Source organism: Lentinula edodes, assembly GCF_021015755.1.
Source record: "Lentinula edodes strain Le(Bin) 0899 ss11 chromosome Unknown C8R40scaffold_57, whole genome shotgun sequence".
NCBI lineage: Eukaryota > Fungi > Basidiomycota > Agaricomycetes > Agaricales > Omphalotaceae > Lentinula > Lentinula edodes.
The window spans coordinates 122,228-145,742 of NW_025764363.1; the positions used below are offsets into that span (position 1 = coordinate 122,228).

At 46.4% G+C, this 23,515-nt stretch overlaps 4 protein-coding genes across 4 annotated transcripts; all 4 read left to right on the top strand.

Annotated features, from left to right (window-relative positions):
- Positions 1-228: 228 nt before the first annotated feature.
- Positions 229-5,936, top strand: C8R40DRAFT_1176905 (P-loop containing nucleoside triphosphate hydrolase protein; the record flags this gene model as incomplete). The annotated part of the gene is made up of 18 exons (XM_046232591.1): positions 229-847; positions 904-1,098; positions 1,152-1,721; positions 1,771-2,012; positions 2,060-2,317; positions 2,378-2,706; positions 2,757-2,796; positions 2,849-3,145; positions 3,199-3,372; positions 3,431-3,614; positions 3,668-3,852; positions 3,906-3,995; positions 4,043-4,238; positions 4,304-4,351; positions 4,403-4,897; positions 4,947-5,162; positions 5,214-5,783; positions 5,845-5,936. 18 exons carry the CDS (start codon positions 229-231, stop codon positions 5,934-5,936), a joined length of 4,800 nt encoding a protein of 1,599 aa, XP_046080337.1.
- A 451-nt stretch (positions 5,937-6,387) lies between these two features.
- Positions 6,388-7,504, top strand: C8R40DRAFT_1059816 (alpha/beta-hydrolase; the record flags this gene model as incomplete). The annotated part of the gene is given in 6 exon segments (XM_046225304.1): positions 6,388-6,541; positions 6,593-6,733; positions 6,745-6,746; positions 6,776-6,907; positions 6,963-7,120; positions 7,174-7,504. 6 exon segments carry the CDS (start codon positions 6,388-6,390, stop codon positions 7,502-7,504), a joined length of 918 nt encoding a protein of 305 aa, XP_046080338.1.
- A 1,708-nt stretch (positions 7,505-9,212) lies between these two features.
- C8R40DRAFT_1074198 (uncharacterized protein) lies at positions 9,213-10,361 on the top strand (the record flags this gene model as incomplete). Its single annotated transcript, XM_046226677.1, has 3 exons — positions 9,213-9,410; positions 9,550-10,086; positions 10,131-10,361. The coding sequence occupies 3 exons, from the start codon at positions 9,213-9,215 to the stop codon at positions 10,359-10,361; spliced, it is 966 nt and encodes a 321-aa protein (XP_046080339.1).
- Positions 10,362-13,488: 3,127 nt separating this feature from the next.
- C8R40DRAFT_1059915 (uncharacterized protein) lies at positions 13,489-14,485 on the top strand (the record flags this gene model as incomplete). The annotated part of the gene is made up of 2 exons (XM_046225313.1): positions 13,489-13,798; positions 13,848-14,485. Coding segments are annotated over 2 exons (948 nt in total), but the record flags the coding sequence as incomplete, so codon positions are not given.
- Positions 14,486-23,515: the final 9,030 nt, after the last annotated feature.

The window sequence follows — 23,515 nt, forward strand, 5'->3', positions numbered from 1 at the left end:
TACAAGTTTATTTGTCGCTTCATTCTTACTTAGAGCTGACTTCGAAATCCATCTTCCTACCTGGGCGATCGCAAGCGGCGGTGTTCGCACATTTAACCAACGAACGTTTCAACTGTCCCCAAAGTTTCAAATTTTTTTTTCTAACATCCATCATCTACATCCTTGCATCTGCGACAAAGTTAGGCTGTCTCTTCAAAATCGTTCGTTTCTCACCAGTGATCTTCAGATATGCCTAGCCATACCGTAGCTAGTGCCTTAATCAAACTCTTCTTCCAAAACGGCTCTCCGTGGCAATGGTCGACTTGGCAGGACCGTACAGGGATCAAATACGGACTTTTTCCTGAAGAGGACGAACATCTTCCCGAAGGTTGGACGAGAGACACAGCGGATGCGATTTATTCTTATTTCAAAGCTTACGATGCTCTTGACACGGAAGATCGCAAGATCAAATTCGCTCGAAGCACGAAAGGTGCTACTGCACACCCTGGTCGTAAACTGTGGGCAGACTGGGTGACTAAAAGCTGGAGAAAGTGGGACATACACCGTGCCATCACAGAAGGTCTACACAAGTCGTCTGTTCACCCCATCACCGTTCTCCTGAACGAAGGCAGCATAAATGCGACCTGGCCAAATGCAGACTTCTACGTATCCTGCGCCTTGGACAATGTGGGATTCGCTCTTTTTGGCACGGAGGTGTTCCCGACAGAAGCCTTCGTCCTTCCGATCGATTTGAGAAGGCCGGTGACCATATTTATACAGCATTCTTGGGATATCATCCGTCGCCACGTTGTAAGAGATCGCATTCGGCTTCCAAAACTCGAAGAGGCTGCAGTGAACTCTTTTGAAGGTAGGGTGGACTCTTTCTCTTTGTCATAACATTGCGCTTACGACTTCGATGAGCAGCGCTCAATAAGGGTAAACCCACAAAAGCAAAAATAACGCACACCATTCGAACTGTGGCCAAATGGAAGGAGGTCGCTGATGTTTATGGGACCGCAGAGAATACGACAAAGGCCATAGAGCTACTGGACCGCCTAAATGAAATTCTGTCCGCAATGGGAGCTCAAGTGGCACCACGGAAAGAGGGGACGAAGGCTCGTATGTGCTTTCTGTTGACTAAAGCTGTAAACACTCACTGGCTTCCGTGTTAGGGCTCTCCAAAGGCAAAGAAAAATCGTTCAAGGAACTCGCCACAGCAGGGGATCTCAGAGATCTCATGGACGTATATCAACAGTACTTTCAGTCACCAGAAGACGATGATGATCGACGTCCTCTGATCGACCAGACTGTTCAACTATCTTTCAAGTTTCGAGACGTCGAGGGCGGTGACCTAGGCATGGAAATGGAGAGCGACATGAGACCAGAATTGTTGGCTGCAAGTCTTGGTTTCTTACGACAACGTTTACCGCATCAGTTCAACACTCTACGATCCATGAATGGGGTTACTCCGTGGGATAAACCAACGCAATTTGAGACAGAGGCTGATAACCGTCGAAATCTTCACCCACTATCTCTGCATTGGCACCAACTAGCAGGAATTCACTCCATCGTCCGCAGCGTCTTTACCAAAACTGCTGTAGCAGACCATTGTACTGGCGTTCTAGTGGCTGACGAAGTTGGGCTAGGAAAAACTGCCCAATGTCTTAGTTTAATCGCTTTCTTGAACCAGGCTGTCATGATCCAGAAGCACAAACAACCATACGAAATGCCGCCGATCTTAAGTGAGTCCTTTGAATAGCTGTCTATCGGGTTGCGATTCACATTCCACAGAAACATTCAAGTTCCTTAAAGGCCAAGAACAAATCGAACCTTTACCGCATCTCATAATTACTCCCGGTACTCTGCGGTCGCAATGGCGTAATGAGATCCAGACCCTGTTCAGGCCAAGGAGCCTCGATATCTTTTTCTACGATTGCCCAAAAACTGGCAATGCTGCATTTTGGAGCCCGACTGGAGCATTCCATAGTTCAAAGCAAGAGCCCCAGAATAAAATTATTCTTACAACGCACTCGGTAAATCAATATCGTCACATATATTCGTATACTGATGGCCATTTTAGTCGCTACAAAACGACTACTCAAGAATTAGCAGACAAAGTCTAGAAAGAGGTGTACTGACCTCACGGCCTTGGCAGCTCCCCGAACAGACTCATGACGGCTCAGGAACTCTTTTCAACCAAAAGTTCCTAACGGTCACTATAGATGAAGCCCACGAAATGCGAAATGTGGGCATCAAGTACTTCGCAGGAATGCGAGCGCTCCAACTTGGCGCTGTCAAGCTTGTCCTAACCGCGACTCCTCTATTGACCTCTTCGAAGGTACTCTCGTTCACTCTCCTCTCCTTTGTCATTGGCTGTATCTCACGATATACCTTATAGGATTTGTCCAGCTTAGCGCGTCTGATTGGAATTCCCCATTTCATGACCAAGGACTCTGCGGAAGAGGCTAAAGAAGATGCGGCTGCTATACGGAAGGCAAAGAAAGTAGAGGACGACGGATTGACTTTACAGCAGGTTCAAATTCGGGCAGTACGGAGAATACAGGCCCAGTTCTTGGGCCATGTCCTTAGACGAACAATCGACTCCCGAGACTGGTCTGGAAAAAGACTGCTGGACCTTCCCCCATTCAAAACTATAGTGGGAGTCCTCACTCTTAGTGATCGCGAAATGGAAATCCTAGTTCAACGTCAACAAGATGCCCAGGCTAGGTGATTAATAGCTAATATGTGTAAGAACGTTACTCATTAACCAAATCAAGTGCGTCCACAGGAAACGAAGCCGGAAAATTCACAACACGCGTACGTGCACTCAGAGTTTCGATCTAACATCTACTCGCTGATCCTTGAATAGAAATTTTACATGGAATATCGTCTCACTCTCTGCTTCCCGAAAACTGACCCCGGCAGTCCAAATCCTGATTTCGAGTCTATAGACCAGTGGAATAGGATTAAGTCCACGAAAATGGACGTTTGTGCACAGATTTGTCAACACTACCTCCTTGATGATGATGTCCCAGATGTGGAATTTATCGACGGAAAGCCAGTTTTTCCCAAATTGAAACCGTCGGATGGCCCGAAAGGTCGTTCGAAAACCCGGAAAATTCTCATATACTCTGAGTTTCCTTCTATGACCTCGTTGCTTGTCAAAGTGCGCAACTTCATCTGTCATTAAGTTCGTTGTCATTCATTTGTCCTCTTTAGGTCTTGGATATTTATGACGTTCAATGCTTCACCATTGATGGAAATGACTCGTTTGATAAACGGGCCAACGTTGTTGCTGCATTCCAGCAAGATGGTGGGCCTCGAGTGCTTATCTTTTCTAGCGTTGGGACGGTTGGTCTCAACCTGTCCATTGCCGATGTTGTTATATTCTTTGTAAGTTATGTTCTCCCCTCAGAAGAACTGGCTTATATCTACTTATATTGATATGCAGGATCAACCTTGGTCTGCCCAGGATGAACGTCAAATTCGTGGCCGTGCGCACCGACAGCCGCAATCAAAAGTCGTCAGAGTTATCCATCTTCTTGCGAACGATTCATCAGATATAATAATCTATAACATTTCACGAGGAAAGGAGCATCTGTTTGATGCATTCCTCAACAAGCAATTAGGCCAGGGTAGGTTGTATAAATGACGTTGCGAATTACCTTTAACTCGGTGTAATGTTTAGATCTCACTGACTCTCTCAGTGGGAAGTTAATCGTTGAAGATGAGTTAGAAGACTCGGCGATCGATGCAGAAGAAGAAGTAGAGGGTAGCAAAAACAGAAGGCGAGTCAAAGGATCCAAGGCCAAAGCCAAGCATGCTCCTCAAGTCGAGCAAAATGAGCGAAGTAAGACAAGGGGAACGAATGAAGTGAGCAACCCTTTCTTTACAGGAGTAATGCTAAAAGTATTCCTTCCTACAAGGTCCTTGCAACGAATGAAGGCAACTCGGAAGTAGCTGAAGAAAGGGTGACTCGGAATACAAATGATGACAAGAAGGCTGATCGTGATGATGTAGGTAGATAAACTATTTTGTCTAAACAAATGCTGATATATTTCAGACTCCCATCTACTCAGACGGGAATCAGAAGCGGAATCGGGTTGGGACTACTGAACAGGACGAAGAAGTTCGCTCTTCCGGGGCCCAGGTTAACGACACCGATGCCAGCGGGGCTCAAAGTTTCATTGACGAGACGGATAGTGGATGGACAAGTCGCGTTGAAACAGATGACACCGACGGAAATGGTTTCAGAGACGGTGAGCTGAATCAATGCTCAACATCAGCCAATCGTTTGTAGAGGCTAGTCTCATTTATCTTTTAGCCACTTCCGAAGCAGAGAATGCAACAGATCCTGCAGAGGCTGAAGATAGTGAGCACTGTGCTGGACAACTATCATGCTACTAGCTAAAACATTATATAGATCTGGAAGACCAAGACGATACTGAAGATTTCTTTGCCGCCGCAGTTACCACCAACTCTTCGGGGTTCGATTTGCTTGCATCCAATCGAAAAAAATCAACAAAAAGGAACCGAGGTACCGCGGCTGCTTCCAGCTCGGTGGAAGAAAACCTCCCAATCACTGCCGTATCACCTATACCTTCAACGAATTATGCTAACACAACCCCGCTGCATGGAATCGCAGTCCGAAAGGGCTCCATACCTAGCACGCCTCCTTTGAAACGAAAGAAAGCGGAATCTCGCTCTGATCTTGACGGTATAGAGATATCTGAAGTATCCCCCGCCTTGAGCAAACGACACCGCCGGGCGGACACAGAAAGCCCTTCAAGAATCCCGACGAAGGCAAAGCACAGGTTTATAGATTTGAACACGTTGAACCCTTCCACTCACGATTCTCAGTCTCACTCAAGCAGGAGGAGCAAACCAGTCGTCGAGGCCGTACCATTGCCACACCCTAGTAAGGTTGAACTCCGAATTCCGGACTGAAGCGCTGATTTGTCCTATAGAAATATCGAAGTCGAAAAGAAACACTTCCCAAACGTCTATGCCTGCCCCTGCTTCTGCACGGCCGCAGCAGAAGACATTTGAAGTGACTTCGAAGCCCGAAAGGAACAGTTATTTTACTCCTGCCCCTATTCGTCCACAGCAGAATAATACATTTGCTCGTCCTCGTCGAGCTGAAGATGGAAACAACGGCCATGAGAAAGTGAATGTCAATAAAGGTAAACTGAAAATTTCTCTAATCATTGTTTGACATTGAGCACTCTCAAAAGTCACTCGCGGAATTCAGGAAGAGAATAGTCGTGGCTCACAGGGATCTTCGAGTAGTATTGTCATTCATGAATCCGTTGCGGAAGCGTCCTCCAACAAATCTCCGGCACCGTCTCCTGCCCGCACTACTGTTCCACAATCTAGCAGAAGTCACTCTGTCGCATCTTCTTCACGTAGAATTGACACGGATGAATCCAATGCGAAGGCGTCTTCCAGCAGAATTGCGGCCTCATCTTCTGTTCGTACTGCTGTTGCTACGTCTAGCCGAAGCCACTCTTTTGCACCTTCTTCAATCAGAACTCCTATGCATGAATCCGATGCCGAAGTGTCCTCCAACAAAACTCCGCCCTTATCTCCTGCCCGCACTGCTGTTCCAACGTATAGCAGAAGTCACTCTTTCGTACCTTCTTCACGGAGAATTGACACGCGTGAATCCAATGCGAAAGCGTCTTCCAGTAAAATTGCGGCCTCATCTTCAGTTCGCACCGCCGTTGCTACATCTAGCCGAAACAACTCTTTCGCGGCTTTGAACCGCAATATCTTTGCAACTCCCCCGAACAGTCGGGCCACAAGTAAGTTACAATGCGGCCCTCATTGGAAAATGGCTATCGTTGACGTCGCCTTTTCACGCAGAACACCCGCGGATTGAGGATGAATCTGACGAAGATGATCAGAGCCCTCCCAGACACATCACAAAAACTACAAAGTCTTCGACCAGGAAATAACTTGTTACTATCATCTTGTTAGGTGTGGTGTATCTTTGAACTCCAATAACTGTATATAACATGTAGAGCGCATGAAATATAGCGAAAATTCCATAGTTTCTACAGAGGGCGCTTATGTCTTTGTCCTTCCTTGACGGTAAAATCCTTCTCCCTCTTATCCTGCTGGTAAGTATGGTTGCAAGACATGACTGATGTTTATTTTTTCTACTCTAGAGGGGAATCGAGCGACTTTCAGTTCAAAATTTCGTTTGTTTTTTTTTACATTCTTACTTGACGAGATATGTACATAATGGAAGCTCACTGAATCGCTATAAACTTTGCTACCCACAGAACCAAACATGTAAATATGCATCCTTATTAACCTCGTTTTTCAAACCCCTACATTGGGTCTGGGGTGCTATATAAACAGTCCCTGTATGTCGCAAGGCCTTCTTATCCTCTCCCATCCACCATGCCTTTTGCTGAAGTCACTTCTAGCACGGGGAAAACCCGATTCAAATACACAATATCCACACCCAACTTTGAAGAGGCCGAGCAAATCGACGCTAGCCTCCCTACAATCGTATTCTTTCACCCGGCCTTTCTTGCAGAACACATTTTTCAAGGTGAATTCACATATCAACAACATGATGATATATTGACCGTGACGGCGGTAGCACAATTTAGCGACCAGAGATTAAGGCAGTACAATCTTCTTTCTTTCGATTGTAGAGGTCACGGAAAAACCACCGGAGATCCAGCGCCAAATTGGTATGGCCATGTTGAGGCGGCTGAAGATGCAATCCAGTTAATGGCACGTTGACGGTAGTAGTCATTGCTCTGATTAACCCCCTTTACAGAATTCGTTGGACTTGCCTCCTTGTCACCTGGTTGGGGTGTCCTCAGCAACCAACACCGTCCTTGAGATAGCAGTAATGGAACCTGACCGTGTTCTGTCAATGTTCCTCGTCTCGCCGCTTTGTCTCGAAGTGGTGAGATTTGGGTGTTTAATGAATGACTTTCGTCTCTAATGGTCAATCAAAATAGCCAACAGAAGTGGCAGAAGGACACCACGAAATTGAGAACCTTTGGACTTCTGCCTTTCCGAACAATAAAACCATCCTGAAAGAATTGATTTATGACGCTGAGTTCGGGGAGAAACAATTTCTTTTCTCTGAACCTCAACTATCTTCTCTATGCAACGCGTAAGTGCCTTTTGAGGCCCATCCTGTACGTTGATGATCAATATTACATGCAGTATATGGTCCATATCATCAAAGACGGCGGAGAGGAGATGGTGTTACCCTTTCCTTGACCAGTACCGAATTTTGGCCCATGGCCTTAAAGTTCATTGTTCTTCTCAGGATGAGAAATCTTTAGCCCGAATAACATTCCCCATCAAATTGATTCACGGAACAAAAGATGTAGCATTCAGCAAAAGATATCACGAAATATTTCTTCTGCAGCTATTGGACGCTGGGGTCGACGCCTCGTTAGCGATAATCGACGATGCGCCACACTGCATGGTGGCCAGTCATTCTAAAGAGTACGTTTTACTGCTCATTACTAATTTTTACTCCAACATCTGAAATTATCATAGTGTCAACCCCCAGCTGTACGACTTTGTGAGAGATGCGGAATATAACCCTGCTGTAGCACTGGCTTCATGTAGTCTACAGGCAGTGAATCGTGTTTCTCCATGGGACGGACTGTTAAAGGAGGCGGGATGGGAGGAGGAAGATGATACCTGGGATGAAAGTCTTATTATCTATAAGTATGGAAGGTCTCCGCATAACGGATCTCTGCATAATGGGCATCCGTATGACGGAGACGCTATCCTCCAAAGCTTCCTCGATATGACGGACTTATTGTGAGCTTGTTGGCGTCTTTCTGTGCATGGACATTGCGTATACTACTACCAAGGGTTGAGTGTTGAGGTTTGAGACGGCCCAGTATATAAACAGCATACAAATAATTTTGATGAATAAACTACACTTATCTTGTTAAGGACGATGAAGATTTGCATATCTTTGATAGAGTTTGATAGTTTCGTCGGTTTCATTAGTTTCATCGGTTTCATTAGTTTCATCGGTTTCATTAGTTTCATCGGTTTCATTAGTTTCATCGGTTTCATTAGTTTCATCGGTTTCATTAGTTTCGCTCGATTTAGCGCTATTTGAGAGAATTATGCCGTCGGCGGTTTGATTGAGCGCTGCATGAGTCATATCCGTCCTTCGTCGAAGGCGTGGTCCACGCTTTTGCCCGTGTGAACTTTTTACTCCTTCTCCAGAACTATTCGATGAAAAGTTTGTAAGCCTCGAACTGTGTCTTCCAGGACGGAGGTAGTACAGTCGAGACGGCTATTGGCCTCCAAAATGACCACCCGAACAGAGCTTTGATGAAAGTTATGAAAGTACGTTTCGAATACCGTCAAGGAAGGCTGTTATTATTCATACAAATTTTTTGGTGGTACTGGACAGGACGATACCAAATTGGCCTGGTCCTTGTCCGCTGCTGACTGCTCCAAGCTTATACATATTCGATGTGTTTATACGAGTCGACAGGCATGAAGTCAATAAGGAAAAATCTCTGCGGCGATACCGATCCCAGAGGGCAATTGTGCTGCGTTTCTACTCAATCTACAAGGCGTCTTGGAAGGGCTTATCAAAGACATGATCTCATATGTAACACCCGAGGCAACGGTAAGCTGGCCTGCATTCGATTAACGTTGAAGTGTGAAGGCTTCGAGGGACTATATTTCTGGACGCCCCCAATCTTCTATCATATTGAACCATACTTCTCATTCTATCCTGTGGCCAATTCAACCCTGACTGTTCCTTTTTATCTACAGGAAAAGGCGTCTAGACATATGAGTCACAGGAAACACTTTCCCCTCGACCATGTTTAATAGCTTGTCATACTTCCGTGTTGTACCCTAGGGTAATATCACGAATTAATCCGTTCTATGTCGTATTCGCGAAATGAGAATGTCTCGCTGAAAGTTTGCGGTCTGTTTGATAGAATCTACAGTCAAAGTTGTGTTATTTCCTGACCCTCGAGCAGCCGCTGCTCAAAATACCCCTAAGCAGACGCAGTGAGCCCTCCACCAACATTTACCACACCCCGAACATCACTCTTGAAGCCCATGCTCGTTTCAACTTTAAAAGGTTAAGTACTGCCCTCGCTCGTCTCTACTCCAACACCCTGCAACCCCGCGAATCACCCCATCCTGGCCATGGGTCAGACATCTCGATTTCCGCCAAGCCCGCGTCCTCATCCTCACCTACCATTCCTTCTATGTCGGTCTCTTCCTTGCCCCTGGACTCCATTTCGCCTTCATCTGCATCATGTTCGAATCACGTCACAGACTCAAAGTTCTGTCAAGATTCGAGCGTTCCCCAAGATGATGGTAAACCTTTAGCAACGGATGCCAAGGCTGTTGAAGAGATCCCACTGGAGCCAACCCATGGTCAGACAAGCGGCGTGAACTGGGAAGTATACGTTGTCAGAGACGGTCGAAAATTTGATTGGGGTTTGGTTGAAAGCGGCGGAAATGGGAACAATGGACAAACAGCGTGGAGCAATAATGAGGGTTTCCTTTCCTCCCCCCTCACCACCTCTTCGTCGTCGACAGCGCTCTCATTGCTCTAACTCAAAATTTCGAACGGCGGATGCTCGAAACGGGTATAAACGGGGAAATATGCGTGAAGATTCCTACGAGGAGCACCCGGCTCAACTCATCCTGGTTTCTGCTCACAAGGCTGGGTCTGATGAACTCCTCCACTGGATTACCTGTGATCTGGTTCGTCAGCGTCTCAAAGGTGTTTTCATTGATGAAGCCCATAATAAGATTGTTACCGACTCTGACTTTCGATCCTGCTTCAAACGTTCCCCTAATCTCGCCCGTTCCTCTGTTCCTATCACCTTCCTATCCGATTCCTTAATGCCTCGTTACGTGCCAGTCATTCTTGAGGCTGTGGAGATCAACGACGCTGCGGTTGTGGATGAAATCTGTCAGTATAGTGGGAGACGAAACCTCAAGTACGCTGTGGAGCGAACTGTGCAGGAGGGTTACTTTGAGAACATTATGCAGCTTGTCCAGAGAGAAAATGAGAGGACGGGTGAACAGGACTGGGGCATTATATTCTTGTCGACGTTGAAGGAACGAAGGGTCCGGATTTCCTATCTATACGAGAGTTGAACAATACAACTCAGGGCAAGGCGTTGACTACTCTTCCGTCCGCACCGTCATTCACAAAGATTCCCGGGAGCTCATTAAATGGTACCAAGAAGCGGGTCGAGCTGGGCGTGACGGATTACCGGCTCTCTGTCCTCAGCTTCCTTTCCCTTCGGAAGATCCCTTGGATATTGATCACGTCGTTCGACTCGGCGTGGTTCTCTTCGAAGTCTGGTCTGTTTACGAATGGTGTTGGTTGCGTTCGATAGAGAGGCACATTCTTACATCGCTCTGAACGGGGAGTTTTGAATTCATCCGTTGTGTGTCTTCATTCTGTCCGCCTTAGCTCTACCCGCTTACCCTGTAATAGACGCCATATTCTCTTTCCGACGCCGACGTCTCTCGATTCAGCAAGAAACTCGCTGCTGAAATTCCTCATAACCGCGCTAAAGCCATCTCAAATTCAGTAACTGCAAACGTTCCAGTCCTCAATTCGAACTAACAGGTGGTGGAGCAATAAATTAGGGAACTCAATAATATACTGGAATCGGTTGTCCTTAATGGGTGTCCTGACTGTTGGGTGAAAGGCGGGTTTCATGCGGATGTTGCGGTGTGTAACCGTTTCTGGGCCTTTACAAGCATTGTTGTTGCTTCTCTCAAGGGAATACGAACGAGGTCCTCCGCGTCCTGGCCCTTCTGCTACGACTGTTGGGTTCCCTTTCGATGGGCTCGCAACTGTCCGCCTTCCATTCCCGATAAACCTCTTGATCCAGGACGGTATGTTTATAGGGTTCCAGCCAAGACCTCTGGCGAATTTGCACCACTCGTCCTGATAGCCCTTATTTTTACTTACAAAGACTCATTACAGAGGAGCGTATCTTCTTACAGGGAATCGCGCTCAAATTAGGGCTTCGTTAGAGTGAGATTCGGCAATTAGGTGAATGCCTTCGTATGCCAGCCAAGAATCCATCCCAGGTACCCCGTCCGGTTCTGTTCTTAATTACCTTTTACAGATTATTTAGACGAATCGAGTGGATTTAATTATGATATCATCCTTTCTTAAGATCTTAGACTTAGATGTCACTATAAAAGAACGCGTTGGGTTTCAAATCAATTCAATCCCTTCGTTCCCTCGTACCGTCATCTGCACTCTAGTTTTCTCAACCTCGGCGCGTTTTTCTTCTCGAAACCATCATGTTCGTAATGGTGATATGCGAATAGTGAGTGATCCGAGTCTCTGACGCGGTTTGTGCAAGCCGAAGCGCACGTATGCTATGTGCCGTCCTTTTTGTGACCGTTCTCCTAGATGCGAGGCTGCTATATACACCCACACGTCCGGCCACAACGACCACGACGGCGTGCCGGTTGTAGTCATTTATGGTAACTTTTAGGCCCATTTCTTAGATTCTACTACTTACCTTCCTCATAGGAGCTCATTACAGTCTCAAGAGGGCTTGCGAAGGCGCTGTAATGTATCTGTGCCCATTATGTGAGTTTGAAGGTTTGAAGGCCAAGTATGGGCCCACTTTCTACAGGTTCACGGTTCTAAGGTGCGTAGGTCATCTCTTGTATGTTATGGGGCTCTTTTGTTGTATGTAGGTCGTTTAAGTCCTACAGCGGTCACCCCGCCTCCTGCAATCCTCTCACTCGTTTTCGACGCCGAACGTGTTTTCTTGGACCACCCGGCCACCGCCTTGCTTTTCAAAACCCTACATATGAGCATGCGTCGGCCGTGGTAGGTGTTTGTCCATTTGAACAAGTCATGCTCGGGGGTGTTGAGCCAGAGCATCGGCGCCTATGGAACTGGTCCGCCATCTTGCTCTCGAGTATATTAACTTCAACAAGAAAGTTACTCACTTCATAGCTGTCGTCTACGTCTACTTCGAACCAATCGTACTCAAAGAGGTTGCTCCTCCGGGAAAGGGTCTTACCTTGGGTTGTGGGTTTGAATTATAATCCTCGCCTTTTTCTCACATTTCTACACTTCAAGCGGTCTATCATCGCGTAACCGTTCGCACCTGTCCCTCATTAGTAAGTTACCTTGTCTTACATTTGAAAGCATCGTTAACTCGTCGTTAGATTACTTACGATTTCTTCTCGCAGATTGCTACATGGACAATAATTGCTGGTGCAGAATCGCGTTTTTATTTTGCTTAGTGTTAGTGTAGATTCTTTCTAGTGTACCGGTATTATCTACTCTACTGCATCTAATCCTAGAGTACTTATGCGATTAAAATTTGGTTTTCGTGCCGTTTATACGCGTCTAAACTCAAATATTAGCCGGGCGCTAAGATTCACTCAGGCATGTGACTTCGTTTAATGCTTTCAAGTTACTGACGTTAAACTTAAAAGTGTTGCTTACCTTCTTCTCCTTTCAGCTACCTGTTCGTCAAGATTGCCTGGAAATGGGCAAGGGAAGTTTCTCAGGTACGCTTTTGTTATTTGCTACTCACAGGGGGGGTTCTTAGTAGGGAGACTCACCTCCCTAAGCCTCTCCAAAGGCTAGGTGTTCCGCGGAAGTTTCTCGCCAAGAATCCCCACTTTCTTTCGCGTTGGTCTTGTTCCTGGGGAGTACGCTCTCGCCGTCAAGCCCCTCCACAGGCCAGACGCGTGAACGGACTTCACTTGACTTGATAAACGCGTCAAGTTCCTGGGGAGTACGCTCTCGCCGTCAAGCCCCTCCACAGGCCAGGCGCGTGAACGGGCTCCATTTGACTTGACCAATGCGTCGATTTCAGTTATATTTCTTCGTACTACTCAGGTGCTAACGTCCTTTAGAACCTTCTTTAGCTTCTATTACCCAGTACCTCAAATTCGACGGATTCGATCTCAAGAGCGCTTTGAAGGATGACAACACAGCTAGATTAGAGGTGGAAGATTTGGGTCTTAGTTTGGAGGACGAGGATGTTGAATTTGAGGACGAAGAAGATTGCTTATTGCCTTGTGCCGCCTCGTCATCGCCTGTTACGTCTCTCGAAGCCAGCTCCTTCCCTTCTAACGTTCCTTCCGCCTCTCATTGTTGCCTGCCCTCGAAACGTCACTCTTCAAAAAAGGCAAAGAAGGCTGCCGCTGCTCGTAGGAAACGCGCGGCCGCTGCTCAGGAGAGACAGGCAAGCGGAGAGCTCAAGGGGCATGCGATTCGGACTGCGCAGGATGCTAGGCCCATTGAACTCAAGTCGTTCGATACCTCTTCGCTCCCCGCAGCCTCAAACGGCTGGACTGCATATTCTCGAACTAAACTCAGCCCCGGGCTACAGCGACTATGGCGTAACCTCGACGCGTTGACCGAGTCGAACCTTAGACTGTTGGATTGGGATGGAGAGTGCGTAGCGGTCTGAGATTTCAACGTAACGTTATCTCACAGGCTGGAAATTGTTATATAGGTCTCGAGTTGTTCTTCTCGACGCCTCTGATCGGGTCATAGCAGTTCTAGGGGGGGTTCCTCCAGGTTCCGTTGGTGAAGAATGGCGGACTGTGGTGGAGGAGGCTAGTAAGGCTGTGGAAACCTTCCGGGAGAGCAGCTCGTTCACCAAGGCACAACAACACGGGCGTCGAGGAGATTTTGCATTTCGAACTGTTGGATTTGGGTACGGGAATGGGCGCAAACAGCCGTTGAATTATCGTGTCAACGGTGAGGCTAACAAGAGGGCGGTGGAGGATCTTCTTAGAAACCCTGCAATACAGCGGATAGCAGGGTTTCAACAATGTGCGTTTTGGCTTTTCTCATGCAATGATCTAGCTTAATTCCTTATCAGCGGTGTTTAACTCTTATTCACACAAGACTTTTATGGAATACCAGAAGACCAACGAGCAACTCCTTCGGCAACATCCTCATCTCCGGGCGAACTTTCCTAACACAGCCTATGCCGCGTTAACCGTTAATGCTGGCCCCCAATCGTTCTCGCCCCCTCATCAAGACCCTGACAACACCGTTCATGGGTGGTGCGCCGATACTCCCCTTGCAAAGTACAACCCTGACCTTGGGGGTCATCTCGTGCTTTGGGAGCTCCGCCTCGCCATTCGTTTCCCGCCAGGGTCCACTATCCTTTTCCCTTCTGCTCTCATCACCCACTCGACTGTGCCGATCCAACAGGGGGAGACCCGGTTTGCTTTGCTTCAATATTCTTCTGGCGGGCTTTTTCGTTGGGTTGCAAACGGATTTCAATCCGACAAGTCGTTCATGTCTAAGGCTAGCAAGGAAGAGGTTAAGGAACGAGAAGTGAGCCGTCTACGTCGATGGAAGGTATCATTGAGTAGATTTACTAGATGGGGGGACTTGCTCCGAGGAGATTGGAAAGGTATCCGTAGGACAGAGGCAGGGCTGGATGATTTAAGTGATCTTAGCAGTTGTGAAACAGTATCTGTATCTTCAGCTAAACATAGACGTATTTAATGAAAATGATGAGTGGATTTTTATACTTGGGAAGTCTTAAGTTTGTTATTTTATGGATTTCTTGAGATTGGGGAACAGTAATTCATCACAGTGTCATTAGAAGTTACTGTTATGTGCGAATCATGTTGCATGGTAAAGGGTTGTCTAATAAAGTTTCATTCTCATTCAGCAAGACTGGAAGACGAGCTTTCCATTGGAGATACAAGTAACATGCAGGCTAGGGGGACTAATTTAGCTCAGAGAACCTTATCTTTTCATTGTCTTATTGTGCCAAAAACACTGCCATCTTGGGTAAAGCACTATACGGAAATCCTGTTTTGATAAATGTAACAAAGGTGGTCTGGTAAGAGAAATCTTTCCATCTCTGGCCCTTTAATCGGGGTGTGGGGATGATGAGGATGTATAATCACTTTACTGATGTTAAAATATTTCACAATGTTGTGCATTATATACTGAGGATTACCTAAAGACTGTTCTTCAATAAGTGTGAACTGTTGAGTATCAACAGTCTCCAAGTCTGGTTTAACTCAGAACTTGTGACTTATTATTGCGTTAAGTCTTAAGCTATATTACTTAACAACCAGTAAGCCAAAGAGCTTGGCTAGTTATTGAATTTCAACGGGTTTGGTTGGTGGGCCTTGGGTGTTGGATAAGATACAACAAAGATCTAGCAAGGGGGTGTTGTTTGGGGGGATAATGTGATCTGTCTTGGTGCCAATAGGGGTGTATGGAGGGGGAACCCCACTGTCTTTGCAATAAGCAAGCATTTCGTATTCATTTCAGGACCCAGGCCTGGATCTTAGCCAAAAGAATGAGGACTACAGGTAACAAAGAGGTGTTGTTCATGAATATCCTGCATGGAATAAATGTTCAGAACCTCCTGAATGTACTAAGTTTGCCTGGAACATACTGAATCAATAGGTGCTGTCTCAATTAGGTGTAATTATTGGATTTGAAATGTGGACAAGTGTTGTTGGCATGTTATGAGGATTAATTAATCAATCCAGTAACCCCGAATTCATTAAAACAATGCAAGTGGTGTATAAAAGTGTCACCCAAATGCCAGCCATTTGAAGACGGGTATTAACCAAGAGATGGTGGCCCCCCATTGGACAACCCCCATGGATACGGACCGCAATGAAGCGCAGAGGAAAGAGCAGCAGTTCCAACCGGAATCGCAGAGGAGCAGAAACCAAGGGGAGGCTTGGAATAAGACAGGAACCCCGAATTATTTTAATAATTTCAAAATTTTAAATTTAAAATCTAACTATCTATTTCCCAGATCCAGGCCTGAGTCCCTGCCAAAAAACCATCCAATGAGCACCAGAAGCAACAAATCTGCCCCCAAAATTCCCTGGATTGGATATAATTTCAAAAATCCCTGGATTCAGGAATTTTGCCCTGAATCTGTCCAATTAGCAGACATCCCTCTTAATTGAGTGCCTCAATTAACAGGCAATTCTCTTAATTGGGCGCCCAATTAACAGACATTCCTCTTAATTGAGTGCCTCAATTAGCAGGCAATCCTCTTAATTGAGTGCTTCAATTAACAGGCAATCCTCTTAATTGAGTGCCTAACTATCTATTTCCCAGATCCAGGCCTGAGTCCCTGCCAAAAAACCATCCAATGAGCACCAGAAGCAACAAATCTGCCCCCAAAATTCCCTGGATTGGATATAATTTCAAAAATCCCTGGATTCAGGAATTTTGCCCTGAATTTGTCCAATTAACAGACAATCCTCTTAATTGAGTGCCTCAATTAGCAGACAATCCTCTTAATTGAGTGCCTCAATTAGCAGACAATCCTCTTAATTGGGCGCCCAATTAGCAGACATCCCTCTTAATTGAGTGCCTCAATTAGCAGACAATCCTCTTAATTGGGCGCCCAATTAGCAGACATCCCTCTTAATTGAGTGCTTCAATTAACAGGCAATCCTCTTAATTGGGCGCCCAATTAACAGGCAATCCTCTTAATTGGGCGCCCAATTAACAGACATTACTTGATAGATTGCTCAATCTGTAAGGGGATTAGGATTGGGGATCAAGTGAGCTGTCAGATTGTGTCAAGAGATTGGTGATGATTGTTGTGCATTCTCCATTTCTGCTTCATCAATCTGGTATTGCTGGGACAAGACTGGTGTTACTGGCTGTGTCTGTGAGTTGACTCTGGGAAGGCATTGGGTTATGCAAAAGGACATGTATAGTTAGGGTGGTCCCCAAAAGTTACCTGAATTGCTGATTCCAGGATGCTCATTATTTTTGGGCAATGAATGTTCCTGCACAAGGAAATGTCTCTTGGAATTGAGGAGCTTCCTATTCAGGTCTAGTTTCCCAGACAACACTCTTGGCTGCCCCTTCTGGTTCACAGTGAACTAAGTACAAGGTTCCTTGGTTAGGGGGGTTCCTTGGTTATCCAAAACCAGTCTGCAATAAAATTAATAGTTCTTTCCAGATTGGATCTGGAAAGTTCCTCTAACAGTGTTAGAGTGTCTCATTCTACTAGCAAGGTCCAGTGCTGGGTTTTTTCAGAATTTTGCTTTGCTTTGGATTCCTCGCTCCTCACCAGAAGGGGGTGCATTTGCCTTAGGGGAGTATACATATATACTGTTTGTCTGTTGTGGATCCTGACCAGACTATTTTGATCTGGCATTGATTCCACTGGAGCCAGAAGGTATGCAGTTGCGGAACTCATATGCCTACAATTTTTTGCAGCGATTATGAATTCTGACAACTCTTTGAAATACTGCAAGCGTCATCTACAATTACCTTGGCAATATGTGCATAAGTTACATAAGTCTTGACCAAGTTTGCATTCAGCTGCCTGAAAATTAAGAGTAGCAGCAATGAACTTAGTGCTTTGCAACTCAAGAGGGGAGGGTGGAGCACCGAGGCTGGAAGAAATGATCTAAGCAAGAGCGTGTTTGATGTGCTTGCTCCCATAGACCCAAGGGTACGTCCAGTGGTTGAGTTACAGCTTGTGGGTGCTTTAGATCTTTTTGCGTGCGCACGTCTCACATCCCTCTACGTACTTTTCCACGAAGGAGCACAGTGTTGGCCACCAGAAATAGATGCTAACTAGATCGAGTGTACCATGAAACCCAGGGTGTCCAGCAGTGGGATGGTCATGACATTGACGTAGTACTTCAGTGCGCAGATCACTGTCTGCTGGCACGTACACTTGTTTTCAGTAGTGGACCAGACTGTTGTCCTCCTCCCATTCAGCGATTACATTGGCCAAGTGTTGTAGTCCATGCTCTTTGACTGTTTTGAGACCTTCCAGTACCTGTGCTTCCCGCTGTGAGGCTTTCCAGATATGATCCTCTTAGGGGTTCCATAGAATAGAAGCTGCAATTTTGGTGAAGTGATTGGGCTTAAGGACCTTAGGGGTTAGGGTTGGGCTTAAGGACCGTCTGCTGTCAATTATCCTCATTGTCTAGTACCTGGTGGGCTGCCATATGGGAGAGAGCATCAGCCTGAGTGTTTATTCTACCAGGGCGGGGGATCATGTGGAAGTCAAACCGTGAAAGGTATAGAGCCCAGCGAGCTTGGCGGCGGGTGAGGTCTTGAGCTGTGCGCCAGAATTCGAGGTTAGAGTGATCAGTGATGATGTTGAATGGCTGGGGTAGTCCCTCTAGGAAGTTCCTCCAGTCCTTCAGTGCTTCTATGATGGCTAGCATTTCCTGGTCATAGATCTCATAGTTTCGTTCTGCTGGTTGCATAGAGGCTGATCTAAAGGTGACAGGATGCCATTGGCCATCGTCTTGCTTCTGCATGAGGGCACTGCCAGTAGCAAAGCCTGAAGCATCTACTTCGATAGGGGTTGGTCTGTCCAGTGTCCATAGGGCTAAGATGGGTGCAGAGATGAAGGCCTCTTGAAGGGTATCAAATGCTTGTTGCTGGGTGTCCATCCAGGTGAAGGATACATCTTTCCAAGTGAGGTCGTTCAGGGGCCTGGCTATCCTTGCAAAGTTCCGGATAAAGTGTCAGTAGAAGTTAGCAAATCCAAGGAACCCTCATAGCTCTCGAAGGTTAGTGGGGGCTGGCCAGTCGCGAACTGCAGCTACCTTTACAGGGTCCATTCTCACCTCCCCTTCCAATATAATAAGGCCTAGATATTCAATCTGTTGTTGTTCAAATTCACACTTCTCCGGTCGTAGGTACAGATCGTGCTTCTCCAACCGGGTTAGTACTTCCCGTACCACTTGTTGGTGTTCCTGAAGATCACTGCTAAAGATGAGGATATTGTCTAGGTAAACTGCTACCTTTCCAGCTGCAATGAGGTCTGCAAATATAGCATTCATAAGTGCTTGAAACATTGCGGGGGAGTTGGTGAGACCAAAGAACATAACCTTGGGCTCGAACAGCCCTCATGTGGTTGCAAAGGCTCCTTTCTATTCGTGACCTTCCTTGATTCTGACGTTGTTATAGCCCCAGCGTACGTCAAACTTGGTGAAGTATCGAGCCCCTTGAAGCCGACTAATTATATCAGCCACCAATGGGAGGGGGTAGTGGTTCTTCACAGTATACTCATTTAGTTTCCGGTAATCCTGTACAAAACAAAGTTTCCCGTCCTTCTTACAAAGAAGACTGGGGACGAGATTTTGGAGGGAACAATGTAGCCTTTCCGCAGATTTTCTTCTAGGAAGCGATCCAACTCCTCCTGCTCGTTTAGGGACATGGGGTAAATCTTGGTGTACATGGTTGCCGGTGCTCCAGGTATGAGATCAATTGCATGGTCCCACGGTTGGTGGGCAGGTAATCGTTCTTGACATGACCTTGGGCATCACAGCCGAAGCATCGTCCTCGCATGCGAGCTAGGAATGCCTCCCTAGTATTCCCATTACTAGTGTGGGTGGCATCAATGTCCATAGCATGGGGGTCAGCGGGGGCAGTGTGAGCAGTGTGTGTGGGAGCGTGTCCAGAATTTTGGCCGGTCATGGTGGGATCATGCAGGTAGACATCCACCGATATGGCCCATTTGATTGCCTCCTTCAGAGTCGGAGCAATTCTTTGGGCAATGTTTACGATGATGAGATGTTGTTGGATCTCTGGAAGTAAGGCAGTGAAGAAACATTCCTGCAAATCAATATCAGACATTTCAGTCCAATCTCCAATATCCTTGAACTTCTGTGCCCTTTACTTTGCCTGAGATTCTTGATCTCGCTATGGGCTTCCATACCTGGGTCCATTGGTTCGAACCGTTGGCCAAATTCCTTCAGGAACGTATCCCAATTTTGTCAGCGACTGGTGATAGTAACGGGTGTCACCAGGCATCACACTCAAGAAAACCTCAAGCAACAAAGTGACAAAGGAAGTAAGCAAAGTTCTGGACTAAACCAGGTAGAATAGACGAGATCAAAGCTAAGGAAATACAGCAAGTAACTACAGCCTATATACGAGTAAACAACCCTCTGCCCTAGTAATGCCCAACGCCCTGGGATAGTGGTAAACATGAGTAGAGCATAAGTAAAGCAATGTGTAAGTAATGAAAGCTCGATTGTCATGCTGTATACATGTTGTAAGATTGCTGTGTTTAATATAAGTAAATGAAAAGTGCATGTTGTATCAGTAAGCATGAATAATAGGTCAGGTGACAAGATAAGACAAGATATAGGATAAGGAAGATAGAAGATAAGACAAAAGATAAAAGATAAAACAAGGGATAAGGAAAAAGATAAGATGAAAAAGAAGTGATCATAACAAATTTCCTCCGAAAGGGGGATTTTTGATTTTCTGCACTGAAGTGTAGCAGATGGGGAGTTGCCCAATCTCCGGCGCTTTCTGTGAAGAAGCCCAGGGCAGACTTGATAAGTTTCACCTGGCTTTTGGCGAGATCAGGTTGTTCTGATCCCCAATTTTGGAACTGAGCCATGAAGTGATGAGCTTCAGAGCCATATTTACCCTTGAAAACCTCGGGTTTATTCATGCTTGACTTGGAAGATGAGCATTCCTCCATGGCTGTAGCAAGGCTAGCTACTTGTCTGATGAGCTGAGCCATGAGATCCTCAGCAGAGGTATTTGGGGCAGGCGGGACAGGAGTCGACATGGTAGGAGTAGGCGATCGGGAGCGAAGAAGCACAGATGAGAGGAATAATGATCTCGAACAATCAGTGGGATAGCGTCAGAGGCCAATCACACCAGTAATCAAAAGGGAATCTAGTTGCCCAATGACCAAGAGGTCGAGATGGGGAACTAGGGCCTGTCTACTGTCCTTTATATACTACTCTTGTCTACTGAGTAAGCGATTGTAAATAACGATGCAATATAGAACAAGAGTGAGGAATCAATATATACAAGTAATAATGAGTCGATAATGAACCATAATGAACTAATCGATGAATAAGGATGAGTTGTATGGAAGCATACGGAAACAAATGGAACTAATGGGATGATCGTGTGATGAAGTACAATAAACATGTGAAAACAGATTGATGGGAACACACCGCGCTGATGGCACATCAAAGGGCGCATCATGAGACTTCATGACATTCTGCATCTTCCCGAGCGTGGCGGAGTGCATCTAGCCGATCTGTGATCGAAGGGTATTCCTTCCAGGATCCTATGGGGATGGAGAATTCTGGGGTATATCCGTAGAGCACTTCAAATGGTGCTTTGTCGTGGGCAAAATGTACTCGAGAGTTAATAACAAATTCGGCGGTAGGAAGAAGACGGTCCCAGTCATCCTGACGTCGGCTAACATACATCCGGATGTATCTTTCGATTTCTTGGTTAGCTCGTTCAGTCTGGCCATTTGTTTCAGGGTGGTATGACGTTGTCAGGGCAGATTCAATACCCAACCGTTCTAGCAAGGCCTTCATGATGTTGGCAGCAAATTGTGGTCCTCGATCAGAGATAAATCGTCTGGGCAGTCCATGAAGTTGGAAGATTTCTTTATAATAGAAGTCGGCAACTCCTTCGGCAGTAAGTTCGGTTGTAGTGGGGAAGCAGTGAATCATTTTGGAATAGTGGTCTGTGAAGGTGATTGCCGCATTGTGTCCATCTTGTGTCATCGGTAGTTCTCCAATGAGGTCCACGCCGATGTCCTGCCATGGTCCTCCTGGTACAGGCAGAGGCTCTAGAGATGATTGTGGCTGCGGCCTTACATGTCTTTGTTGACAGTTGTCACATCCTTCTACATACTTATCAACAGATGATCGAACTGTAGGCCACCAGAACTGTCGGCTGACTAACTCTAGGGTGCGGTGCTTTCCTGGGTGACCAGCTGTGAGTGCGTCATGACACTGTGCCACGACATCCCAGCGTAGTTGAGGATCAGGTGGGACATACACCCGGCCTTTGTAATAGACAATTCCTTCCTTCTCTTCCCATTCGGCTAGACCATTCACAAGTTTGTGGGGTCCATGTGTCTTCAATTTACGTAGTCCTTCAAGAACCTCCAATTCTCGCTCGCTTGCCTTCCGAATGCGCTCCTCGAGGGGGTTTTGGAACAGGATGGCTGTAGCAGCTCGGAGGAAGTGTTCTGGCCGCAAAACTATTTGTTGTTGGTTGTCATCAGCATCCATAACCTCGAGTTGAGAGACTCGGGAGAGAGCGTCAGCTTGTGCATTTGCTTTACCAGCCCTATGTGTAAGGGTAAAGTCAAACTGCGAGAGCCACAGGGCCCATCTTGCTTGTCGCCGGCTTAGATCCTGTGCTGTTTGCCAGTATTCCAGGTTTCGATGGTCGGTCACAATTTCAAAGGGGTTTGGGAGTCCTTCTAGGAAGTGTCGCCAGTCTTTCAAGGCTTCGATGATGGCTAACATCTCTCGGTCGTAGATTTCATAGTTCTGCTCTGCAGGGTCCATGGAAGCAGATCGGAATGCCACGGGATGCCAAAGTCCATCTCCTTGCTGTTGTAATAGCACCCCTCCAGTTGCGAACCCAGAAGCATCCACTTCGATACGTGTCGGTTTGTCAGGATCCCAGAGGACTAGAATGGGTGCTGTGGTAAAAGCTTCTTTTAACGCCTCAAATGCTACCTGTTCATTGGTACCCCAAGACCATCCCACCCCCTTCTTGGTGAGGTCATTCAGTGCTCACGCCTTTTTAGCGAATCTATCAATGAAGCGTCTGTAGAAGTTAGCAAAGCCTAGGAATCCTCGGACATCTCAGAGGCAGGTTGGGGCTGGCCAGTTGTTAACTGCCTCAACTTTGACAGGATCCATATGAACCTCTCCCTCGCTGATGATTAGGCCCAGGTATTCAATAGAGGTTTGTTCAAATTCGCACTTCTCAGGGCGGAGGTAGAGGTCATTCTTGGCTAATCGTTCCAAAACTTCATGAACTATTTTCCGGTGTTCCTGTAGGGATGCGGAAAAGATGAGGATATCATCCAGATACATAGCTACTTTTCCTGCCGTGATAAGGTCAGCAAAAATAGAGTTCATAAGGGCCTGGAACGTAGCTGGCGAGTTGGTGAGGCTGAAGAACATGACCAGTGGTTCAAAGAGTCCCCGGTTAGTGGAGAAAGCTGCTTTCCACTCATGGCCTTCCTTGATCCGGATGTTATTGTAACCCCATCGTACGTCAAACTTGGTGAAGTATTTGGCTTGTCGTAGACAATTGATGATGTCAGCAACCAGAGGGAGAGGATAACGATTCTTGACAGTGTATTCATTCAGACGTCGATAGTCCTGTATGAATCGTAGTTTGCCATCCTTTTTCTTTACAAAGAAGACAGGTGAGGAAAGTGGTGATTTGGATGGTCGGATATATCCTTTCCGGAGATTGTCTTCCAGGAATCGATCTAGTTCTTTCTGCTCATTTACTGACATGGGGTAGATTTTGGTGCGTAGAGTTTCGGGGGCGTCAGGTTTCAGGTCAATAGTGTGATCCCAGGGTTTGTGTTCAGGTAGTCATTCGGATTCTTTCTCGGAAAATACTTTCGCATGACGCCGATATGGCTCAGGCACCATCTCTTCGAATGTTTTCTGGGGCTTATCTTTATTTGCTGCTTCGGCAAGCTGTTGGGAATAGGTGTACCCGGCAGCGCACCATAGCTCTTCTGTTACTTCTTGGATAAACCCAGCA